Source organism: Echinops telfairi, unplaced genomic scaffold (genome assembly GCF_000313985.2).
Source record: "Echinops telfairi isolate 266 unplaced genomic scaffold, ASM31398v2 ScPeMD7_7;HRSCAF=31, whole genome shotgun sequence".
NCBI lineage: Eukaryota > Metazoa > Chordata > Mammalia > Afrosoricida > Tenrecidae > Echinops > Echinops telfairi.
Window position 1 is genome coordinate 8,016,171 of NW_022103904.1, and position 22,040 is coordinate 8,038,210.

Sequence of the window (22,040 nt, forward strand, 5' to 3'; positions counted from 1 at the left end):
CCGGGCGCCGAGCCCGCGGCCGCCGCACACTTTGCAGCTGGAGGGCGAAGTTCCTGCCGGGACTGTCCCCGGCAGCCGGCCGCCCGCACCCACCTGCTTCGGCGAACGTGATGATCTCCGAGGTCTGCTCCAGGAGTTCATTCATTTCTGCCCTGCGCCCGATGTCGTCCTCGATCTCCACGTACCCGTCCTCGCCCACTTTGCCCACATGAAGCTTCCGGATGGCGTTCAGGAGCGCCGCCTTGGGCACCGGCTGCGTGACCTCGGGTCTCTTCTTCAAGTGCAGCATGTTCAAGATGTGCCTTTTGACGGCCTCCACCATGTCGGCCGGCTGGGAGCTGGGTACCTCCTTGGGGAGCGCGGCCAGCGCGCACGCCGGGCACGCCGGGTCTGCGCCGGGGCCCTCGGCGCCCGGGGTGGGCGAGCTCCGCACCAGCATCCAGCAAGTCGCCAGCAGAAAGCCCCGCAGCCCGAGCCAGGGCATCCTGGCAGCCCGAGTTGTTGTGATGGCCTTTTTCAAAGGCCCGGCGTTTCCTCCCCCTCACGGCACAGGTTTTGTGTGTGTGTGTGTGTGTGTGTGTGTGTGTGTGTGTACGCGTGTGCGCGCGCGCGTGTGAGTGAGTGAGTGAGTGAGTGAATGTGACTTGTGAGTGTGGGTGCCCGCGCGTGTGGTTTCTGGATCGTTGCTGTGTTGTGCTGTGTTGTGTCCTCCTCTTCTTCAGCAAATTCTCTGGAAGAAGAACAAAAAGTTTTCTGTGAAGTTTGGTTTGCAGGTTCCCTCTCGGAATGCAGTGAGTGCTGTCCGTTGTGGCTGTCAGGGAGGAGAATCCTGACTGTCTCCGAGTAGGAGAGAAGGAGGGAGGGAGAGAGGGAGGCAGGGGGGAGGGAGGAGGAGAGGGAGGGAGGGAGGGAGGGAGGGAGAGACAAGGGGGGGAGAAAGACAGAGACAGAGAGAGGGAGGGAGAGAGACCGGGAGAGAGGAGAGAGAAGGAAGAGAGGGAGAGGAAGGGGGGAGAGGGAGGGAGGAAGAAAGAGAGAGAGGGAGAGAAAGAGAGCGATTGGCCCTAAGTGAGTGAGTGAATGGGAGCGGGAGGGAGTTTGTCTGCGAGTTAAGGCTCTGATTAGGGAGGGAGGGAGGGACAGCCCGTTTTCTGACAGGCTGCCTTCATTCTGCTCACTGCTCCCTCACACACACCTCTCTTCACAGAGCACCATTCTCTGGGGTTCCACTGTCCCTTCGGAATACATTCTCCTCATTTTGCCCGACTTCTTTCTTTCTTCTTTTTCTGGCCAACCCCTTGCTTCACCTTCTTCCTCTTTTAGCAGAGGCAGGCAGGCGCGCGCGCGCGTGCGTGCGTGCGTGCGTGTGTGTGTGTGTGTGTGTGTGTGCGCACACAGACAGAAATTACTCAACAGACAGGGATGACTTGATTGGAAAAGTATGCCCCTAGTGCTCCTCCACCCCACATCAAGGCAGCCCCAGGTGAGGATCTGCCCACCTGGCCCAGAAGGTGGTGCTGAGGAACCTCTGAGGGTCTGTCTGCCTGCCTGCCTGCCTGCCAGGGATGGAGCCCAAGGAGAGGGACTACAGAACAGAGCTAGCAGCTTTGACCAATTGTTCTGGCCTCAAAGAATCTGAGAGGAGACGTTCCTTTCCCCCCATTCATTCATATTTAAATGCCCAGGGTTATCAACACTGGCAGGTGATCTGAGGGAAATGTAATAGAACTTTTGTTTGGGGTCATATAACACACTATACTTTTCCCAACAGCCAAATGTGGCAGGGTATTGAAAGATCCCAAGGGCAGGCTGCATTTGACATGCCCTGTCCCAAGCAGTTACTTTCCCATCTCCTTTTTAGCTCGCCCACCCCCCTCCTCTGCCCTGAGCACTGTCACACTCACAAATGACTGCCGCTCACTTGTTGGCCCTGACTTTATCAGATAATATGCAAAATGCCTTTGGTCTCTCCCACATCGTTTTAGTTTTATACAAGCTGTGTGCTCCTAGATTTGAATAACTGATCCTAGGGGGGAGCCTTACTGGCATATCATTTTCTCTGTAGGGGTGTGTTCAGTGTGTCCCCAACCCTGTCTCCACCAGTACATTCATGGGCGGGCTCCTAATCACTACTGTCTGCCGCAGAAAAAGAGCAGAGATGAACTCATCATGGATTTCAGTATCCACAGAAGAAGGAAAATATGAACTTCGAAACAGTGCCTTTCTGAGGTTTGTTGTTGTTGTTATTGCTGTTTAATCTTTCCTCCCAATTTTCTTTTTCATTTTCTGCCGTACTGCTTTCATCTTTCAGAAGTCCATCTGTTCAAGCTTTCCTTCCCTCTCAGTTTCTTTCCCACACAGGAGCCCTCTCTGTTTCTGTAGACCAACTCAGCTTTTATCTGGCACCTAGTGTATACAGAGCATTCGAGTCAAGCCATGCACTTTGGGGGGGGGGGGAAGGTAATAAAAACCATTACAACAAGCTTAAGATCTAAGAACAAGGGGAGGAGATTGAGAAAGTGGTGGCACACGGTTAAAATGACCTTCCAGTTTGCATGGGTAGCAATGCTTGCCTGAGTTGGTTCCCCTTTCCCCAAACAACTCTTCGCAAGACTCTTTCTGTGACAAGTCATCTATCCCTTTGGGGCTTTCAGCTCTAGGAAGAGCAACGACTCTAATAGCTAAGACTTGGCCAACACTGCCCCAAACACCTCTAGTTTTGGAAAGGGGCAATGTAACAACTGGGGAGCATTGGTATTATAATTGTTTAACAAAACATCTTTGGAATATAAGACAACATAATCTGCCAGATACAGTACCCAAAGCACTTGGTAGTCCAATTAAATTTTACAAGAGACTCTGAAACAGAACTAAAAGCTTAATGACTCAGAACCACTCACAAGTGCTAATAGTAGCCCTAAGAGAAGTGCAACTTCTCAATATTTGGATGGCCTCTATACGTGAATATGTGTGTGTTCCTTAAATTTACGCTTGACAACTCCTAAAAATAGTTTTCTCTCTGGCATATGGGCTCGTGTGTCTGTGCTGAGTGGGCTGCATAAACACACTATTTGCATGCTCCAGGGCGATTCAAAGCTGCAGTAACCTGCCTGACGAATATGAAAAGGTACAAATCACAACTCACAGAGATGTGCCAATAAGTTGTAAAACCCCTCCTAGCCCTTCCGATTATGAATGTGGAAATAGCGCAGAAGCAAGAGTTAAAAGCATTACCTTTCTGGTCCCTTGTCTTTCACCAGACTCTTGTATCATGTGGTTCAGAGCTGTCCGAGTTCCTCTTCACGGTATTGGCACTGGGAAGTTTTATACTGTACTACTTATTTGTACACTCACACATTGGTACCACTCAAACAGAGGAGGGCTGGGGCTTTGTTGGGGATTGGTTAGAATCAGCATGACATCAGCGGATGACTGGTTTTTCCAGTGTGAGACATATTTCATAATTCATTATCTAATGGAAAGTCCTGCTTGGCTGCCTGTGACAGTGCTGGGTGATACACGGAGCTAGTGAATCCTCTGGCTGTGAGAAGGACCGTTTAGAAAAGAGTGAAGTCAGGCAAAGACAGTTCCCGGATATCCAACTTTCAACTTCCCTTGTACTGCTCTCATACACGCCTGCTTAGATTCGGCTTCAGTTGCCTGTCTTCCCATGAACCATCTGGGACTTCATAAAGTTGCCTCTTTCTACAAAGCAGTTTCTTCTGTCTTACAAGATTCTGTTGTTTGGTGTTTTTCTTTAAGAAAAATGGATCCTTCAGGATGAATCAGAAACAGAGACACACCCATAGGGTGATGGGCTCTCCTCCCCTGACCTAACTGTTACTTTACATCTTTAAACTGAAGGCCTGCTTCATAAATCATTTATCACCAAGAACTCTGGAAATAGTTATTCTTTACCATTGAACTTTATCAGTATCCTTCCCAGGTTTTGTAGAATCATAGGCTACTAACCAGCAAAGAGGTGGGGGGAGGGGGGAGAATTCAGAGGTATCAAGTTCTTGACAAGAACTTCATGTCCTATGGTTTTGAAAATGTTAACATGAATTAGTGTGGGGGGGGGCATTTTTCACATTCTTTGAAATTAGGAATAAACTGGTCAGGGTTTGGTTTTGTTGTTCTCTGAGGGTGGGGCGTCATTGTTGGCAGGCCTGGGAAAGGAGGCAGGAGAACGGAATCCTCAGTCAAAAATGGTGGAGACGAGTTCTTTGAAGCAGTCTGAGTCGAAGCATAAGCCAGATTCTCATGACAAGTTGGATAAAATGTGCAAAATTGGCAGCTAATGAAAGCCATATGACCAGATATGTTGTTTTGCATGCAGGATTTAACATGCATAAAATAAACTTTTCACTGTGCCCACAAGCAAAATATAGAGGCTCTGGCCTCCTGATGTGTGGCTTAAGCAGGTTCCTTTAGGGCACCAGAAGAAGTTTGCTGTACGAGAGTGTCTCTCCGAGCTAAATACACAGAAAGGGTGTATGCTGAGCTGTACTTAGCCAAACCCTCTGTTGTCAATACCTACTACTTCTTGTGACCCAACAGGACAGGGTAGGACTGCCTGGAGGATTTCCAAAGCTGTCAATATTTAGGGGAGGCGACTGCCACATCTTTCTCCCGTGGAGCAGCCTGGGGGGTTGGAACTAGTAACCTTTCAGGCCGCACATCCAGGTGCTTGACTCAGGGCACCACCCGGGCTTCTTAGCTGCCTAACCAGGATTGTGGCCCTGGGTGGGGGCGGGGTGGGCGTGGAATTTAGCTACTGGATATATAGAAATGAAGTAGGACATAAAGTCATTAGGCGGTAGAAGAAATCTGAGAAGAAAAGACACAAATACGTGAATCCCAAATCTGCCCACCAATTTCAGCATTAAAAACAAAAGCCAAAATACAATCTCACTGTCCTCGAGCGAGCCCAGATAAACTTAAACTGCCTCCAGGAGAAAGGTCTTTAACCACCTTCTAGCTAAGCACTAGACTCCAGTGACTAGAGGGTCAGGTGGGGCAAGGGCTGTGGGACAGCTTAACTTGTCCCCTCCCCCACCCAGGCACTAAGGTGTCCCCGCAAACACTGGGGTGTTTATGAGTTTCTGGGCACAAAAACAAATCTGGACCAGCCCCCAGTTCCACCGGGCATTCACTATGACTGACTTCCGGCCTCTGGGTTCTCATCTGTAAAATGGGAGCAATAGTCCTAACCTGCAAAGGACAGCACAGTGTGTAAGAAACAAGGTGCTGTTTCTGAACTGTGTGTTGGGTCCCATACACGTTTGTATGCCGGGAACCTGCAACACGAGGGGAGCCACCCACAGTTGTGAGTTGGCAACCTCATTATCCGTCTGCAGCCACATGGGGCCCACCTGCCAGGCCAGCCTGGCCACCAGCTTTGGTCTCATGAATCGGCACCCTCACGTGTGAACTTCGATGGAAGTGACTTCCTCGGTAGAAATTAAAATGGGAAGAGTAACAAAGCAAGCAAACATACTAACACCAGGTTGCTGTGAAGTCCAGTCCAACTCGCGGTGACCCGTGTGTTACAGAGCAGAACTGACTTCAAGGTCGCCTGGGCCGAAAGCTTTCCGGAAAGCAGACTGCCAGGCCTTTCTTCGGACAGGCATCTTTGGGTGGGTTCCAAGGGCCAGCCTTTAGGTGAGTGGTCCAAGCAAGCACAAGCCGTTTGTGCCGCCCAGGGGGTCTTTTGGAGGACGCCAGCAGGTTACAATAACTGCGGGGGATTGATTCGGAGTTGGGAATGATCGTTTCCCTTCCAAACTGGAGGGCCCCGGGGTATAAACTGGTCAGCCCAGCTCCAGACAGGAATCTCTCTTTTTTTGCCTTCCTCGCTTTGGTTTCTGTTTCACTTCCGGCCCCATTCCCAGGCAGCTTCCCCGCACCCCATCCCGGCCGCGCCAGGCTGCTCGGCGGCGCAGCCACCGTACCTAGAGCAGCACCTGCTGGCAGCTCCCGGGGAGCGCGCCGACCGACCGGCCGACCGGCCGCTGGCCGCTCCCGGCAAGCCCGCGCCGGGAGCCCGAGCCAAGCCGTGCTGGGCGGCCGCCTCTATTTTTACCCCGAGACCAGCAAGGGCAACTTCTTTTAAAAGGTGCTCTTGATTTGATTCCTCCCCCCCGCCTTTTGGCAGCTAAAACATTGAGGGAAAGGGGGGGGGGGGAGCATCAGTGTTCAGCGAGGGCAGCTGGGAACCTCTGAGTCTGGCCCTCCGTGCCAGGGACACAAACCACAGCAAATGTCAGCGACGGGGACCTCCCGTTGGGGCGTCGGTCGGGTTCCACCTGGGCCAGCGGCGAGCCAGCCGGGGAACCCGCCCCGGCGCCCAGGGAAGTGGCCCGCTGCCACGGCGTCGGTCACCTCGTGGAGGCCGCCTGATTTAGTGGCTGATTTAGTGGCCCTTGCACAAAGCTCCCCGCGACACTGGGGAACACTGGCCTGTCTCTGTTCTCGCCCGGAGGAGCAGCCCCGAAAGAGCCCGGCGGAGCAGCTTGCTGGGAGCAGGAGCCGGGAGGGAACCGGCAGTACCTTCTTTTACTGTAATTGCAAAAGGAACGACGTGCCAGCGATGTATATTTAGAAGTTGTATGTTTCTACTTTTATGTAAATGGAGCAATTAGGGCCCTTCTTGCTGCTGCTGCTAACGCCAATGCCTGTGCATCGCTGGGGAGCTGGTGTTTTCAATCACAATTAATGAGCTGGTCAAAAAACAAAGTTCCTTTAAGGATAAGAGCTCCATGGGGCGCAGGAGGAAGTGACTGGCATTCGTGTGCCTCCCGTGGCCTGTGGGGACTATACTTTCGGGGCACCCTTGGCAGCATCTGTCCTGGACCAGAGCTGCCCTGGGTCACAGCAGAAATGATGATTTTTCGGCTCCCACAAACCGTGTGCCCTGCTTCCATCTATGCCGTTAATTGGTCCCTTTTCTTACTCCTGGACCGAGGAGGCAGGCCTAGAAAAGGGATCTTTTTTTTTTCTCCCCCCACCGTTGGTATTTTCGCTGCGGCTCACGCCTCCTATGATTCAGTCCGAAATAAAAGCCAGGAGCCGTGAACACCCCAAGCAGGTGACTGGGAGGGTGCTTCATCTGATTCAGCTGCAATGACACAGGCTGGGGGCTCAGAGGCACGGACGAGGCTGCTGATGGGTTCAGGGGGTTTCAGTTCCTTCCTATGAAAAATCTGTTTCCAAAAATGCATGGTTTCTGGTGCATCCCGCCTGGGAAACTGAGCATAAAACGTGACTGCGGAGAGATTGCGAAAGGACGCGAGGTGTTCTCAGCAGCTGACGTGTTATTCTAGGCTCCAGGCAGGAAAACCTGCTCTGTGCGTGAGAGGGTGACTTCCCGGGGGGAGCAGCTCAGAATCAAGGAACCGCGGACACGATCCAGAGGGGGCCTTGCTGCAGCGCAATTGCAGGAAGGAGCCTGGGAGGAAGGCTCTCCTCAAAACGGTTCTAAATTGAACACGGGATTGGCAATGCCGGCCTGTTTCCTGGACAGCCGCAGCCTCCAAAGCGCTTGGGCTGCAAGGTGGGCAGAGAGACTTTGGACGTAAAGGATGACCAGCTCACACTTACAATGGCACCAGGACCCTGTTTAGTGGTTACTGTTGTAAAGAACGACTAGGTCCAAAACTGCAGGGTCCAAAATGGTGGCTCCAACGGAAACCCCCAAACTAATGCAAATGAAAAGTTTTGTTTGCTTGTTTTTAAAGTGAATCTAACACCTCTTCCTAAGCCTTACTTTTCTCCTAAAGTTTCTCCTAAGATCCCACAAAGCCTGATGCTATGGGTCAGTGCCCTGTTTTCAGAGTATTTGGAAGTACCATTGTCTGAACCAAGGCCAATTCAGATGCTCAAATTAAATGATTTGGGGGTAACAAGTTCCAGGGAGTGAACTGTTATTATTCAAGTGAAAGGCAGGAATCTCAATTTGGGGCAATTCTGCTCCACGCAAAACGTGTATCTGGAGATATATTGGGCTGTCACAACCCGTGTGGGGATGCTGCTGACATCTAGTGTGTGGAGGCCAGCAGTGCTGCAAACATCTGACAACAGCCGACCCCTCCGCCCCAGGGAAGAATTACCCAGACTGAAATATCAATAGCACTGTCACTGAGCACCTTTGGTTGACACTTATAATTTGAACATTTTACCTACTTAATTTTTCATCCATGCTTGAAGATCCTTGACACTTAAGAAAAATATTACAACTATATAAAACATTAGTATTCCAGTGATTCTGTCTCCGCCTGCATCTTGTGCTTCCCGACTTTCATGGAGATCCACATCTTACCACGCGGGCCGGGTGTGGTGGCCCAGTGGTAGAATTCTCACCTTCCGTGGGTGAGGCCTGGATTTGATTGCTGATCAGAGCAACTCATGTACATGCAGCCAGTGTCTGTCTGTCAACGGAGGCTTGCATATTGCTGTGATGCTAATTGGGTTTCAGCAGAGCATCCAGACTAAGATAGAAAGGGAAGAAAGACCTGGTGATCTACCTCCCCAAAGTCAGCCCATGTAAACCCTGTCGATTGCAATGGCCTGATCCATAACCAATCATGGGAATGGCACAGGGCCTGGCAGATTTTGTTCCATTGAGTCACCATTTGTCACCATGAGTTGAAGGCCAATTCCATGGCAGTTAACCACCACAACAAACCACAGGTGGCAGGCACAGTGAGAATACCTCTTAGACAATGTTACCGTTCCCATCAACCTTCCAGAAAGGTCTCAGTACATTTCTTGCTGACTTCTGGTTCCAACCAGAAGCAGAATCTTGGTGACCGGCAACCAAATGAGATGAACTGGCTCACGTTCAAGTTGGTTTTTTGGTTTGTTTGTTTTGTGACAACAAATGGACAGCAGAAAAGTGGGTGAAGGGGGACATTGGACAGTGTAAGACATGACAAAATAATAATAATTTATAAATTATCAAGGGTTCATGAGAGAGGGAGGGGAATACTGAGGAGCTGATACCAAGGGCTCAAGTAGAAAGCAAATGTTCTGAGAATGAATACAGCAACAAACGTACACATGTGCTTGACACAATGGATGGATGGATGGATTGTGCTAAGAGTTGTACGAGCCCCCAATAAAATGAATTTTTTTTAAAAAGGGAAAAAAATGAATAAAGAATCAAGTTGTTCATTTTAGCAATTGTGCATCAGTTCACTCTGTGCCATAGAGAATTCCCAAAGGTAAGACTCACAAATGTGAGATTACCAGGCCTTTCTCTCAGAACACACAGATAGGATGGAGCCGGTATTATTTGCTTAATACCTTAAGGGGGTGACACAAAATCAATACCCAAAGAGATAAACAGCATGCTTTGCTAAATCCTGTGCTCGCTCCAAGCAAGATGGCATTCTGCAAACGTCCCTTTGAGAAGGCGGTATGTGGCATGACTAGCGAAGGCAGCCGGTGACTCCTCAGGTTTTGCTCATCTCAGAGAACTGAGCAAATCACTGTGAAGGATTCCACCTCGGGAAAATCATCGGCATCATCAACAAACCCTCGAAAGGGAGTTTGCCCGGACTGACTGAGTATAGATGTGAGATGGGGAAAAGGAGGGCTGGTTCTGTCTTGGTTCCTCATTAGTCTGTTGAGTCAGCTGGGCCACCCAGGAAGGAGTCAGCCAGAGCCCATTTTCAGATGGAGACCATGCAGGGCATGCCTGAGACACTCAGACGCCATCTCATCTCCTCCAACATGTGAATCACAACTTCCTCAGGTAAGTGGCCATTTTGGAACCAAAGGCCTCAATCAACTTCCCAGTGATTCAGAAACGCCTGGATTTTGTCCCAAGAAGTAATCATTTCATATTTTGTTTTTTAAAAACCTCAATATTTAAAGGAATCATCTTTTACCAACTCTGTAGAAAACCTATTTTTAATAAGTTAACACTAATTCAAGCTGAAAGATATCTCCTCAATGTCCTTCCCAACTACCGTATGTGTCTAAATTGTTAGTCACCGTTCATTTGGAACATCTGCTCCAGAAGGTGGTTTTCTTCCTGCCCCAGGAGATTATTGGGCGAAAAAAATCTTTCCCAAAGAATATATATATAAGCATACCAAAATCCCACTCCCCCTTTTTGTTCCTCACCTGGATCCCCTCAGGTAGTAAGTTGCATGTTGCTGACTTGAGACTATATGGGACTAGTACATACTCATAGATTCCATGAGACTGATGAGAGAAAAGAAACCTTGATTCTAATCCACTCCCCCTACCCCCCACTCACAATGATACCCCAACCTTCTGCTGGAACATCGTACCTTCAGAGAGGAAGAGACAGAGAAAGGCTAGGGGGCAGTCCTGTATGTATCCTTTAGTCCATGAATCGCTGCCTCCCTCCTGTCCTGAAGAAACAAAGGTCCAGCCCCTCTGTGGGAGCACCTCCGGGCACGGCTAGGTGAGCATGGTACAGTGCTGCCGTGATTCACGAGCACTCTGTCCTCTCGTGTCCACTGGCAGCGTGCTCCTGACCACGCTCAGCTCGTTGAGTAAATACTCCCCCGTGGCCTGCTCTAATTTTAGGAAGGTCGAGTTTGCAAAGGTGAATGAGCTAGCAAGACTTTGGTTAGTCTTTATCTACTTTGGAAAAGCAAACTGTCATTATGCCCAATATTCCTATGGAGTTTAACTGGGACCATTGCATTTGACCATTGGGCCTGATAGTTAAATAATAATAATGACTATGGCTACAGTCCATTTCCTGAGGATTCCCTGAGTTCCTTTTACAAGATGGATGATGAAGGAAGAATGATTATATGAGAAAGTTTAAATAAAATTTTTTTAAAAAACCTTCAGAAAATCTCTCTCCCAAAGGCCAGGGGTTAATTTGTGAGCACTTAATGAACAGGGGCAGAAAGCCAATAAAGTCATTTTGGCCAACTTCAACATCATTTAACTATGAAATGAGAATAATTAAAATGGTGCTTCCTGCAGAAAAGGGTTCCCCAATAAGTTCTCTAAATTTCAAGGAGCTTTTGTTTTGTTAGATGCTATGAGCTTCATGTTAGTCAAAGGAGAAGAAAAAAAGCCACAGACACACGCACGACTCAATGCAGTCAGTTTGCTCAGCTGCTGCTTACATCACTGCTGCCCACTAGGAGTTAGTTACTGTAATAATCCCTCTTTTATTAATCATAGGCTGGAGGAAGCAGAAAGTGGGTGACATCATTAGGCAAAGGACTGGCTAACTCATGCTCCAATTTACTCAGCTTTATTATAACATTTCTCAAGTGTCATATGAAAGTGATTACCACTTCACACTTTCCCCCTCTGAGCAATCATCCCTAACATTCAATTCAAACTCCCATCGAAAAGCTTAAGTTTTCCGATGGAGGTCCCCAAAGGCCAAATCCCACTGAGGAGCCTGGTCCCCGAGAGGTCTGCCCCCCTCAGAGTATCCATTCCTTGGGCTTGACATGTAAGCAGCCTCTAGGACCACAATCTTCCAAATGACCCATTGCATCTGTCTGGAGAGAACAGGCCATTCCATGGAGGACTGGCATGATCCCAATGGACACAGCCACACATGGCCCCATGGTAACAAAGTGTGGTGAAACAGGGAAAATTCCATTGGATGAGATGGTTTAAAAAAAAATGCATTGCGTGCCTTTTGAAGCTAGACTGCCTGGGTTCAAATCCAGGACTCACCACTTTGAGCTGAGTCATGCTGGACACATTATTCCACCTACTTGTTCCCACAATTATTTTAGTTAATGCTAAAAATAATGACACCTACTGGGAAGATCAACGGTACAGGACAATTCACAGCAATTGATAGGTCATAAGTTGGTGGCTGCTAGCTGCCGTTCATGGCAACCTCAGAGAAAGCAGAATGGAAGGCTGCCTGGTCCTGGTCTTGCACCAGCCTCATAATCCATTATAGGTCAGTGATCAATAGGGCTTTGTGATCAATAGGGCTTTCATGAGCTGATTCTCAGAAGTCTACCAGCAAGCCTTTCTGCCTAGGCCCTTTAGTCTGGAAGCTCCACTGAAACCTATTCCACATCATAACAGCCTACCAACTCCCACTGTAGGAGAGGTGCAGTGTCTAGGAATCCAACTGGCCGAACTGAATTTCCAGTGTCCAGTTCCGTATGATACTGGAGAGAAGGGTGGGCAGCCTTGGGAGATCTGCCCGGAGGAAAAACTCACCTGCACGTTTTGACTCCCACGCTGGCTTGAAAGGTACAAATCGCTCCGCCTGTGGCCCAGTTTCCCAACCTCTGACTGTGTGTCCGACGAGGTGTTTCTGAAAAGGAAAAAGAAAACGTAATTGCAATGAAAAAAAAGAAAGAAACAAACAAAACCCCCTCACATATTGATTCACAACTTCTCAAGAGTCCGGCAGAGTGTGCTATGTTGTTTCCTGAAAACATTTTGAGCAGACAAAACTGCGGGGCTGTTCAGTAGCTACCCACACAGACACACAGTCGAGAAAGGGGTGCTTCCATAGTGTTGTATGCATCCGCGCATCGGAAACGAATATGTTTTCACAACATGTTGAGCTATACTTCATCCGCTTGTACTAGCATCTTGGGGCCCTTTGCAGAAGCAAATTTATAGAATGTGTCACTCATCCCCGTCCTTGCTGGTTCTTTGAGGGAGTCGAGGCTTACTTAGGTGTGTGCGAGAGACGGAATGATACACCGGGAGGGAGGGCTGAGACGGTGTAATATTTAGATAATGATGAAACTGACTCTGCTGGGGAGAGGACAGTAATTAGACAAGAGAATTTATGACTTTGTTTCACCTATGCCCAGTATGGAGTTATAAGCACTCCACTGGGCCAGACGTGAGACAACTGCTCTCTGAATATCATCAGCTGGTGCACTGGGGAACTTTCTGAGCAAGTGACATGGTAAATAAAATAGTGCTTACAATATAGAGCAATTTTGAATTCTTCAAATTGGAAACTTGCTTCAGACAGCAGAGGATGCCAAGCTATCTGCTGCCCCCTAACTGGTATCATGAAGAATGGCAAGTATGTTATGAAGGAAAAGAGGTTTCCAGTGCCATTGGCCCCGTTCATCTTTCAGATTGTCCTGGAGGCGAAGGTGGTCACTTGCGTGCACCTGGTCATTACTGGTAAAGCAAAACCGTCACCTAGGGTCTATCATTTTCTTATGAAGAGTGGCTGCTGGTTTCTGACGGTGGGACGGGGGTAAAGAAATGACCCGGGGCAGATGATCAACACGGAGTGTTTGTTAAATAGTATGGCCAGAAGAGCCTGAAGGTCATGGGGGTGGGATACAAGAGGGGACACAAGGGGAGGGGGGGACGGGGACATCTAAAGCTACTGCTCCTTCTTCTATGGAAATGTCCAAGAGACTCGGGGGTGGGGGGTGGGGAGAACGGGGAGGAATGGGCCCACCAGGGAAAATAAGGCAGCTCAAATTAGAAAGTTACTTGTGAATGTTCTTGTGACTTATGAAGCATTTCAGACTGATGTGCCCTCCTCTGGTGCGCTGTATAGAAAGAAACTCTACGAAGGTGGCAATCCGGACCTTCTTTCTGATCTGCCCATTTTCAATGCCAAACTCATAGCGTTTGAAATGTTACCCACCCTGCTTTTATGCACTCGTGGTCAGGCATGCGAAAAGTCAGATCAGTGTGAAAAAACAGACAGGATAACTGGAAGCCATAGATTATTGGAAGGTCTTGGAGGGGAGCTATTAACTGACTTTAAGCTCTCATACTTAAAATCTAATCTATCAATCATCTACCATACAAAGGAAATGCTTAAATCGGTGCTTACATAAATTAATCGATATTGGAAGAACACTAACAATGGAAAAGAAACCCCACATTTTGGAGTACCAAGGGAAGCAGCATGGTACCCAGCAGTGCCTCCTGTTCTCCTGAGGACAATATGCAAGATTAAAACTTCCAGAAGCAGTGAAGAGTAGGGATGAATCTTCATCCACATGCATAGGTGCTCAGCATAGAAAACTTATTTCTATACTTGTAGTACATTTCTACCATGAGCTAGCACTTTGCTATATACAGTAAACTAATCTCTTTTTGTCCAAAGTCTCCCAATTTCCCCCTGAACCAAAATGTTGACACGGTGGCAGGGTTGGTAGTGGGAGAAGTTTAGGTATTGAAGACTTTATCTAATTTCACAGTTTCTGTGGGGTTTTTAAAAATGTATTTCATTGTCTCTTTGGTGAAAAATACACAGTAAATCAGGTTCCCTGCTAAGAATTTCTATACGATTTGTTCTGTGACACTGGTTACGTTTTCACAGCGTGTCAACATTCTCACCATCTCTGCGATGGCTTTTCCATTTCCATGAGCCTAGCTTTCCAGCCTTCCTTGCCATCTCATTGTTGCCTTTGAGTAACTGTTGAAGGTTTGGTCTCCATGAGATGAGTTTTTTAAAAGAAGCACAGTGCTCACAGGGAAGATTGTTTATTTTATGAGATAATCTGTGATTTAGCCTAAGGGTGACTCCTGGGAGTGGTCTCAGTACAGTTAAAAGGGTGTCACTGGACAACTGTCAGGGGTTTCTTTAGCCTCTTCTAATCCATTAAGTCAGGCCTTTGTTAAGAATTTAAATTTTGATCTACATTTTGTCTTCCATCCCACCTTCAGCCACCCACTGTGTCTGTAGGGAGAATGGTCAGTTCAGGTAGCCAGACACCATCTCGTTCTTCTAGTCTCAGGATAGATGAGGCCATGGTTCTGGTAGGCTATTAGTCCTATAGACTGGTATCTTCTTTGAATCTTTTGTTTTCTTCTTCTTTTCCCAGATGAGCAGAGATCAATAGTTGTATCCTAGGTGACCACTCGCAATACTTACGACCCTAGACATTACTCACCAAATTAGGTTATAGAACATAAACTATGAAGTATGCTGTGCCAATTTACCAAGTTGTCCTCCAGGACTAAGGCTAAGCCTTCAAACCCAGGAGTCCAATCCCAATTATGTCTTGGAAGTATTCATCACTGTGCCCCTATATGCTTTGTCATACACAGATATGACTGACTATACATATGCCTCCAGGCTCACCTAGACTTGCTCATTATACACCCATGTATAGCTCCCTATCACCTATCTCCATGAGATCAGCTTCAAAGTCTTTGAAGCCTGAGACTATCACCTCTCTGCTGAATCCACCAACACAACTGTCTTCCTGCTGGAGGCCTGCAGGTCACAGCTAAATTGCTTCTCATTCTTACTAGTGAGACCTTTTGTGAGTTTGCAACTTTGGCCAATATAATTGGCGAAGACAACGAACAAAAGAATTGAGTAAAACTCAGCCCAGAAAACAAAATACCGTTCTACGTTGGTAGATCACAACCGGTAGATTGTGATCTACATTGGTAGATCTTACCTCCTCCCAAATCAGTGGAGCATCAAACCCTGTGACAATTCTTCATCCCTGTCCCATGCCAGAGTTTCTTGAGTCTACGTCCCAGGAAAGGCCCTTTATTCATAGGTCTTGGGCTCCAATTGGCTGTTGCTGGGACATGTGGTCGGATGGTGCCACAGAGACTAGGCTTCTTTCTCTGACCCTGAGCCCTCCCAGGCCCCCAGGACACTGAAGAAAGCGTCTTGCAATACGTCTTTGTTTCTGTGGAGTGCTTACTTCTCATTCTCATCCATGTCCATGCCCAAGAAATTCAACTCTCTTGGCTTCTTATCCCAGCTACCCTCTTGCCCATGCGTTTAGCTATTTGCAGATTCAGGAAGAGGTGCTCTGCAAAGGCACCCCAAGAGAAAGATACAAAAAGACCCCACATATGACTTTTGTAAGGGAAAAGAGAAGAAACACTAAAACCTTTTGTTCGTTGTTGTATAAACACACACACACACATCCGTTTCCCAGCTAACTTGAAAATTCAATATAATGACAGAAGACCCATATTCAAAAATTATCACCTAATAGGAAAATACGATGCACAGTATCGACAAATAAATTTAGGAGGTAGATACTTTGGCATTTTCCCTTTACAAGTGAGAAAATAGAGGCTTGAAACAACCTGACTGGTATATGTTTATCTAACCATAACGAGGTGAAGTCAAGCATTATTGCTACCAGGGTTCCCGGTCATAAATGCACGGGTCTATTCCACCCAGAGCATGTGGAAATGTGTCTCTGAGAGCAGTGGACGGTGGCAAAGCAAATTTGCTCAGTCATACATTAGTCTTAGCTCATTTGGGGGTCTTCAAAAAAAAGTCCAGTCAAAACAGTGGTTCCCAAAGGGATCTGCTAGGCCAGAGTGCTCCACTCAGAAGGCTCTGGCAACAATTGTCGTGGGATTCCCAAGGTGTCCCACCTAGACACATTTTCTCAAAGGACAGAGAATTATCATAGGACCTTATGATGGAGAAGTTTTTTTTTTTTTTTAATTTTAATAATGGAAAATTGCATTTATGAGAAAAAGGCCAGAAAAATCTATCCCGAGGAAATTTTGTCCATTTCAACAATGAACCTGCTCCTTCTTCAAGGGTCATGGAAAGCCTGACCTCCTCCACTCCGCAGGCCTAGTCTTGCCCCTTTAGACTTCCTTATGTTCCCCAAATATTTGAAAGGAGTACAATTTGAGCCCAGGGATACCCAAACTGCCATGTTGACGTGCTATCAATGGGGTGCACCAACTTATTGAAGGAAGGGCTAGGTGAGTGTAAGCGTCACCTTCATACATGTATAAATGTAGATAGAAGACATGTATGTCTTGGTGTATGGTGCCACCTTTTGATATTTGTTTCATAAAGGCTTTACCTAATACCTGGACATATTGAAAGCTATTCTGCATGTATTGAACATATTTGTGCCAGGACCTCTGCTAAGTATCTTACAGGCACTATTCCCTGCAATCCTATACTATCTGCTGAAATCCCACTGCTAGGGAGGGGATTCTGACTCAGTGCTAACCGAAAGGTCCCCAGTTTGAGTAACCAGCCATCCATTGGAGAAAGATGTGGGGTCTGTTTCCATAAAGATCTGGAGTCTTGGGAATCCTATAGGAATCGTCTACTCTTCCCCCACAGGGTCACAAGGAGTATGAGTTTGCTGATACAGGTTTTGTTAAGCCATTTGTACATGTTGTAGATGAAGCAAATGCAGAATTTACTTTTTGAATTCATCAATTCTTCAGCTATAAGAATGAACATATATACCCATCCTTTGGCTTACTCCCCAGAATGTCATGACAATTGTTCTGACAATGGTGTAGAAAATTCCAATGAAGCCGCTTCGAACCTTGACGAATCCCTCCCGGATATAGTCTGATTCCTGGGCTTTCTATATTTTCTGGCTTCAAGGATCCTCACCTCAATGAATCCTTCTTAATCCCCCTGGTGGGTTTCCTTCTCACCACCCACTTTCCACTCTTCTCATCTAGGCTCAGACTCTCTTGAGTGAGCACATCCTCTCTGGTTTTAACTGCTATGTTGCTAACTGTAAAATCCATAATTTTCCTCTGAGCTTCAAATTAATTGATCGATCTGTGGATCTTATATCTTCAGATGTACTTTAAAGAAAACAAAAACCCACTGCCGCAGTTGATAAAACTGTGAACATTGAACTCATCGGTCTCTCAGAACCAGTTCCCCAAACCTGCATTTCTGACCTTAGCTATTGTCATCCATCCAAATATGCACCTGTGGTATGTAAATGGCAGAATCTTGCTTGCTGAAATTAAGGAGGACTTGAAGCACTTGCTGATAAAAATTGAAGAATTGAAAAATTGAGGCCTTCAATTTAAATTTTAACTCAATGAAAAGAAAATCTAAATCTGAACACCTGGAGCAATAATTAACATCATTATAAATGTAGAAAAGACTGGAGTTGTCAAGGATTACATCTTGGCTGTATCGGCAAACAATGCTCATGGAAGTAGTAGTCAGGAGATCAAATGACACATTCCATTGGGCAAGTCTTCAACACAAGACCTCTTTAAAGTGTTGAAAAACATGGATGTTACTTTGAGGACTAAGGTGAACCTGACCCAAGCCACCATATTTTCAATGACCTCATATGCATGTGAAATTTGAATATTGAATAAAGACGTCCGGAGAAGAATTAATGCATTTGCATTAAGGTGCTGGCAAAGACAATGGAAAGTACTGTGGGTTGCCAAAAGAACAAACAGATCTTAGAAGTACAGCCAGAATGTTCCTTGGAGGCAAGGATGACGAGACTTGGTTTTCGTATTTTGTACATGTTATCAGGAGAGATCAGTCCCTGGAACATGACATGTTTTATGTGGAAGATTAAAGGGGCATCAAAACGAGGAAGGGCCTCGACATGATGGACTGACACAGTGGCTGCAACAATGGGCTGGACCATAGACCAGTTGTGAGGTTGGCCCAGGAGCCGTCAGTATTTTGTTGTGTTTCACATCGGGTTGCTGTGAGTTGGAACCAATTTGAAGGCACCTAGCAACAACAGCAGCAATCACAACGTGGCACTTTTCTCTTCCCCACAACTAAGTACAATCTACAACCATGTCAATGATAGTTTGCCCCCAAAATATCTCTCTGCTTTAAATGATAGGCCAATAAAACACTAAGTGATATGTTAATAAAACAATATATTGTAGGTTAGGATCTTGACTCAAGCTCTAGCATAATGAAAAGCCACAGCAAGTGTTAGCTATTATTTTGCTAATATATAAACCGTAAGCACACTGTCCCATTACAGATCGCACTACTAATCAGGCAGTGGATCTTTTGGGTTAATGTTTTTATTTATTTAATTCTCTTTTCTTTCATATAATCTACACCTTTGTCCCTTCTGGGAAATTTCTTCAACTTCTTCCATTTCTTCCACCCCTTCATTTATTCTTTTTGTTTGTTTAACTATTTGTATTCTAATTTGTAAACATTTTGAATTATCTTTGCTCTTTTTTGTCTCTTTGGGTTGAGCTTCTAAAATATTGCTAAGAATACTCAGAAGTGTACCCATAGAAAAGAACTAACTCACTGTCATTGAATCAGTGCTAACTCATAACGACCCCCGTGAGTTGTAACTGTTTCTTTCTCCCAAGGAGCAGCTGGTGGTTTCAAAATGCTGGCCATTCGAATCACAGCCCAACACTTAACCACTACACCACCAGGGCTTCTTATCCCTAGAGAAGTCACTCTATGTTCTGTGTCCTGAATAATTTTTCTCCATAATGAGCTTTTCTCTTCCATCATCTTTCATACTGTTGCCTTTTTCTCCTGCCTGGTAATCTTAGTTTGTTCCTTCATATTTAAGACGGTGTCATGGTAATTACCATGCATGGCATGTTAGTGATCAGAGCTGGAATGGGTGCCCATGGCTAAAATCTAGATTTGTTTTACAAACAGCACAAAAACCCTTTCTTCTAAATCTTGATGGTAAGTGCATGTGCATAGGATTTTGTTGGGTTAGCTCTCTCTATCCTCCTGTTGAGCAGTGCTGACTACATGATAAACCAGTTAAAAAACTAAAAAACAAAAACTAATTGCCATTGAGTTGACCTGACTCACGCTGACCCATGTGTGTCAGAGTAAAACAATGCCCTATACAATTTGTTAATGATTGATTTTTCAGGAGTAACTAGGCATTTCTTCCCTCTGTGTGGACTTGAGTTGATCATGTGAATCGTGTACACCACCCAGGGACTCCAGACGCATAATAAGGACCTCCACAACAGGGTGTGATTGTTCTTAAAGACCTTTCTCTGATGTAGTTGACAAGACTGCTCTCAGAATCTGAAGAAAGCTTCTAATGACACTTAAGTACTAACCTTTTCCTGGGAAAGAGAAGAGGAATTTATTTTAAGCACGGTCAATCCTGCAAGTCAATGTTGTTGTTGTCATGATTTGATTCTAGATGCTTTCTAAAAGTAGATCAAAGAGAAAGGGGCCAAGATTGTCTGATAACTAGTGTCCTCTGCCTCAAGGATTAGAAATTATGAATCCTGAATCTATGTGTGTTAGTGGGATTGTGAGACACATCATTTAATCTCCCCACATTCTCATTTCTCTAAATATAGTGGTCATAAGTATCATAAACTACTTTTCCCAAGGGTTTTGTGAGTCTATAAATAAAACATCTTAATAAAACTTTTCAATTACCTTAGACAAGATGAATACTCATGGCCAGTTTCATTATAACATATATCTACACTCTTAAGCAATAGTACCCTAACATATATCTACAATACTTTTTCCAATGTGTATGTATCTGAGAATGTCTTTCTAGGTTGTCACATGTGAGTAGCAACTTGACTAAATCAAATTCTTGGGTACCGATCTCTTAATCTTAGTACACTCTTGATGCACTCTCTCCGTTGCCTTGTGTGTGGTTCTGAAGAAGTCTGCAGGCAACCCGATATGTTTCGTTTCTCCTAAAGTCAGCCTCTTCCTGACCTTTTCATTTTCGTCTGGAGATGTAAAAGCTCTGCTGCCTTTTGTTTGTCTTTATCCCGATAACTCAAATATTCATGTTGGGTTGATGTGCAATCTTTTTATGAACCTTTATTGATCCTTTTGATTTCACATTATGGTGTTCCTTTTAGCTCCATAAAGTTTCCTTGTAGTTATTCTGATTTCTACTACAGGAACATCTATAATCCTTAATTTGAGTTTCCATGAATTCCCTATTTTGCCCCTGTCACTATTCATCTCTTGGTATATTTCTTCTTCTTTCTGGAAAATTCTCATATATGTCACTGTCATCAGTGATTATTTATATTCAGTATCACGGTATCTTTAGAGCATTGAATACAGATTTACATCTGCTTTTGCAATGCTAGTTTCTTTGGAATCTTTTTTTAAATTTCACTTAATCCTTTTCTCAGCTTTTAGTTACCATATATACTAGTGTAGAAGCCGAGTTTTTCAGCACATTTTTATGCAGTTTTTGTAAAATTTAGTACCTCCGCTGACATTAGGGTCAGCTTATACTCGAGTATATACGGTATTTCTAAATTATTCTTTGTTTAGTTGACTTTTTATCAAACCGTCATGTCCTTTCTGGCCACTTCTTCATAGACTGTTTCAAGATATAGAATTATAAATATCCTTCTCCTAGTAAATAATTTCAGGAAAAATCCTTTCCTACTAAGTCTTAAAAATGATGACCTCATTTTCTTTTTCACCTGTATAGTTCTCATGTTTGTCTTTTTTTTTTTCTTTTCATATGCACTTGAAAAGAAATCAAATAATATTTGATGTCTGCAATTAGACAGTGTATGAATTCTTTGGCTTTGCTCTCTGAATTCTTTGATTTTATAAACTAGCCTAAAAGAAAGCTATTCATGATTTCTCAACTCTAGCAAGAATTCATCTTAAGATCACTGGTTTTGTAATATTCTGCACTCACTGTTTAGGGGCACCGAGTTCCTTTTGACCCACAGTAACATTATGTGACAGAAAGCCCATCGGAGTTCTTGACCATCACCCTTATGGAAGCAGACTACCAGGTCTTTCTCCCACTGGGTGGATGGATGGGTTCAATCACCAAAATTTTGGTTGACAGCCTAGTGCTTAACCATAGTATTTTTGAAAATCTACAATCCCCAAGACACACTTCGACAGGGTCTCTAATGCTACCTGAGGGCTTTACAAAGGGATGCAATGTCAAAAATCAGTGTGTAAGTGTCAGCCCCTTTATTTTCTGGATATGATAGTCCCCCTACATTGATGCAGAAGGATGAGTATGGTAGGAAAGGTAAAAATTGGACAACAAGGTGAAATAGCTCAGTCTCTTGGAAACGATTACCTATGCAGTGGAAGAGGGAAAGTCTCAATCAGGTAGGAGTCAAAAGATGGAGAGCAATCACGGGTTTCCCTTCTTTCTCATGTAAACTGATGCTCAATTTCATGACCTGAATTGCTGCTTGGTCAATCAGGCCTGTCTTTCTCCTGAGGAGGGGCAGGTGGTTTCCCACTACTGACCTTGCATAATGCAGCCCAATGCATAGCCACTCTTCCATCAGGGCCCCTAGGTTACCTACACCCTTGGTGAATGATCAGAAGCAACTCACAGGGCAGTTCCATCCTGTCCCCAAGGATCATT

At 45.5% G+C, this 22,040-nt stretch overlaps 1 protein-coding gene across 2 annotated transcripts in view; it reads right to left on the bottom strand.

Annotated features, from left to right (window-relative positions):
• Positions 1-3,366, bottom strand: part of INHBA (inhibin subunit beta A) — a 13,715-nt gene extending 10,349 nt beyond the window's left edge. The window contains exons 1-2 of one of the 2 annotated variants that reach the window (XM_045286408.1): positions 3,235-3,366; positions 94-730 (exon numbers count right to left, since the gene is read on the bottom strand). In XM_045286408.1, coding sequence (XP_045142343.1) covers positions 94-484 — 391 coding nt within the window. In that variant the 5' untranslated portion in view covers positions 485-730; positions 3,235-3,366. Of the gene's footprint in view, positions 1-93; positions 851-3,234 lie in introns of those variants that run through there. The other variant, XM_004708031.2, reaches the window with a different exon arrangement.
• Positions 3,367-22,040: the final 18,674 nt, after the last annotated feature.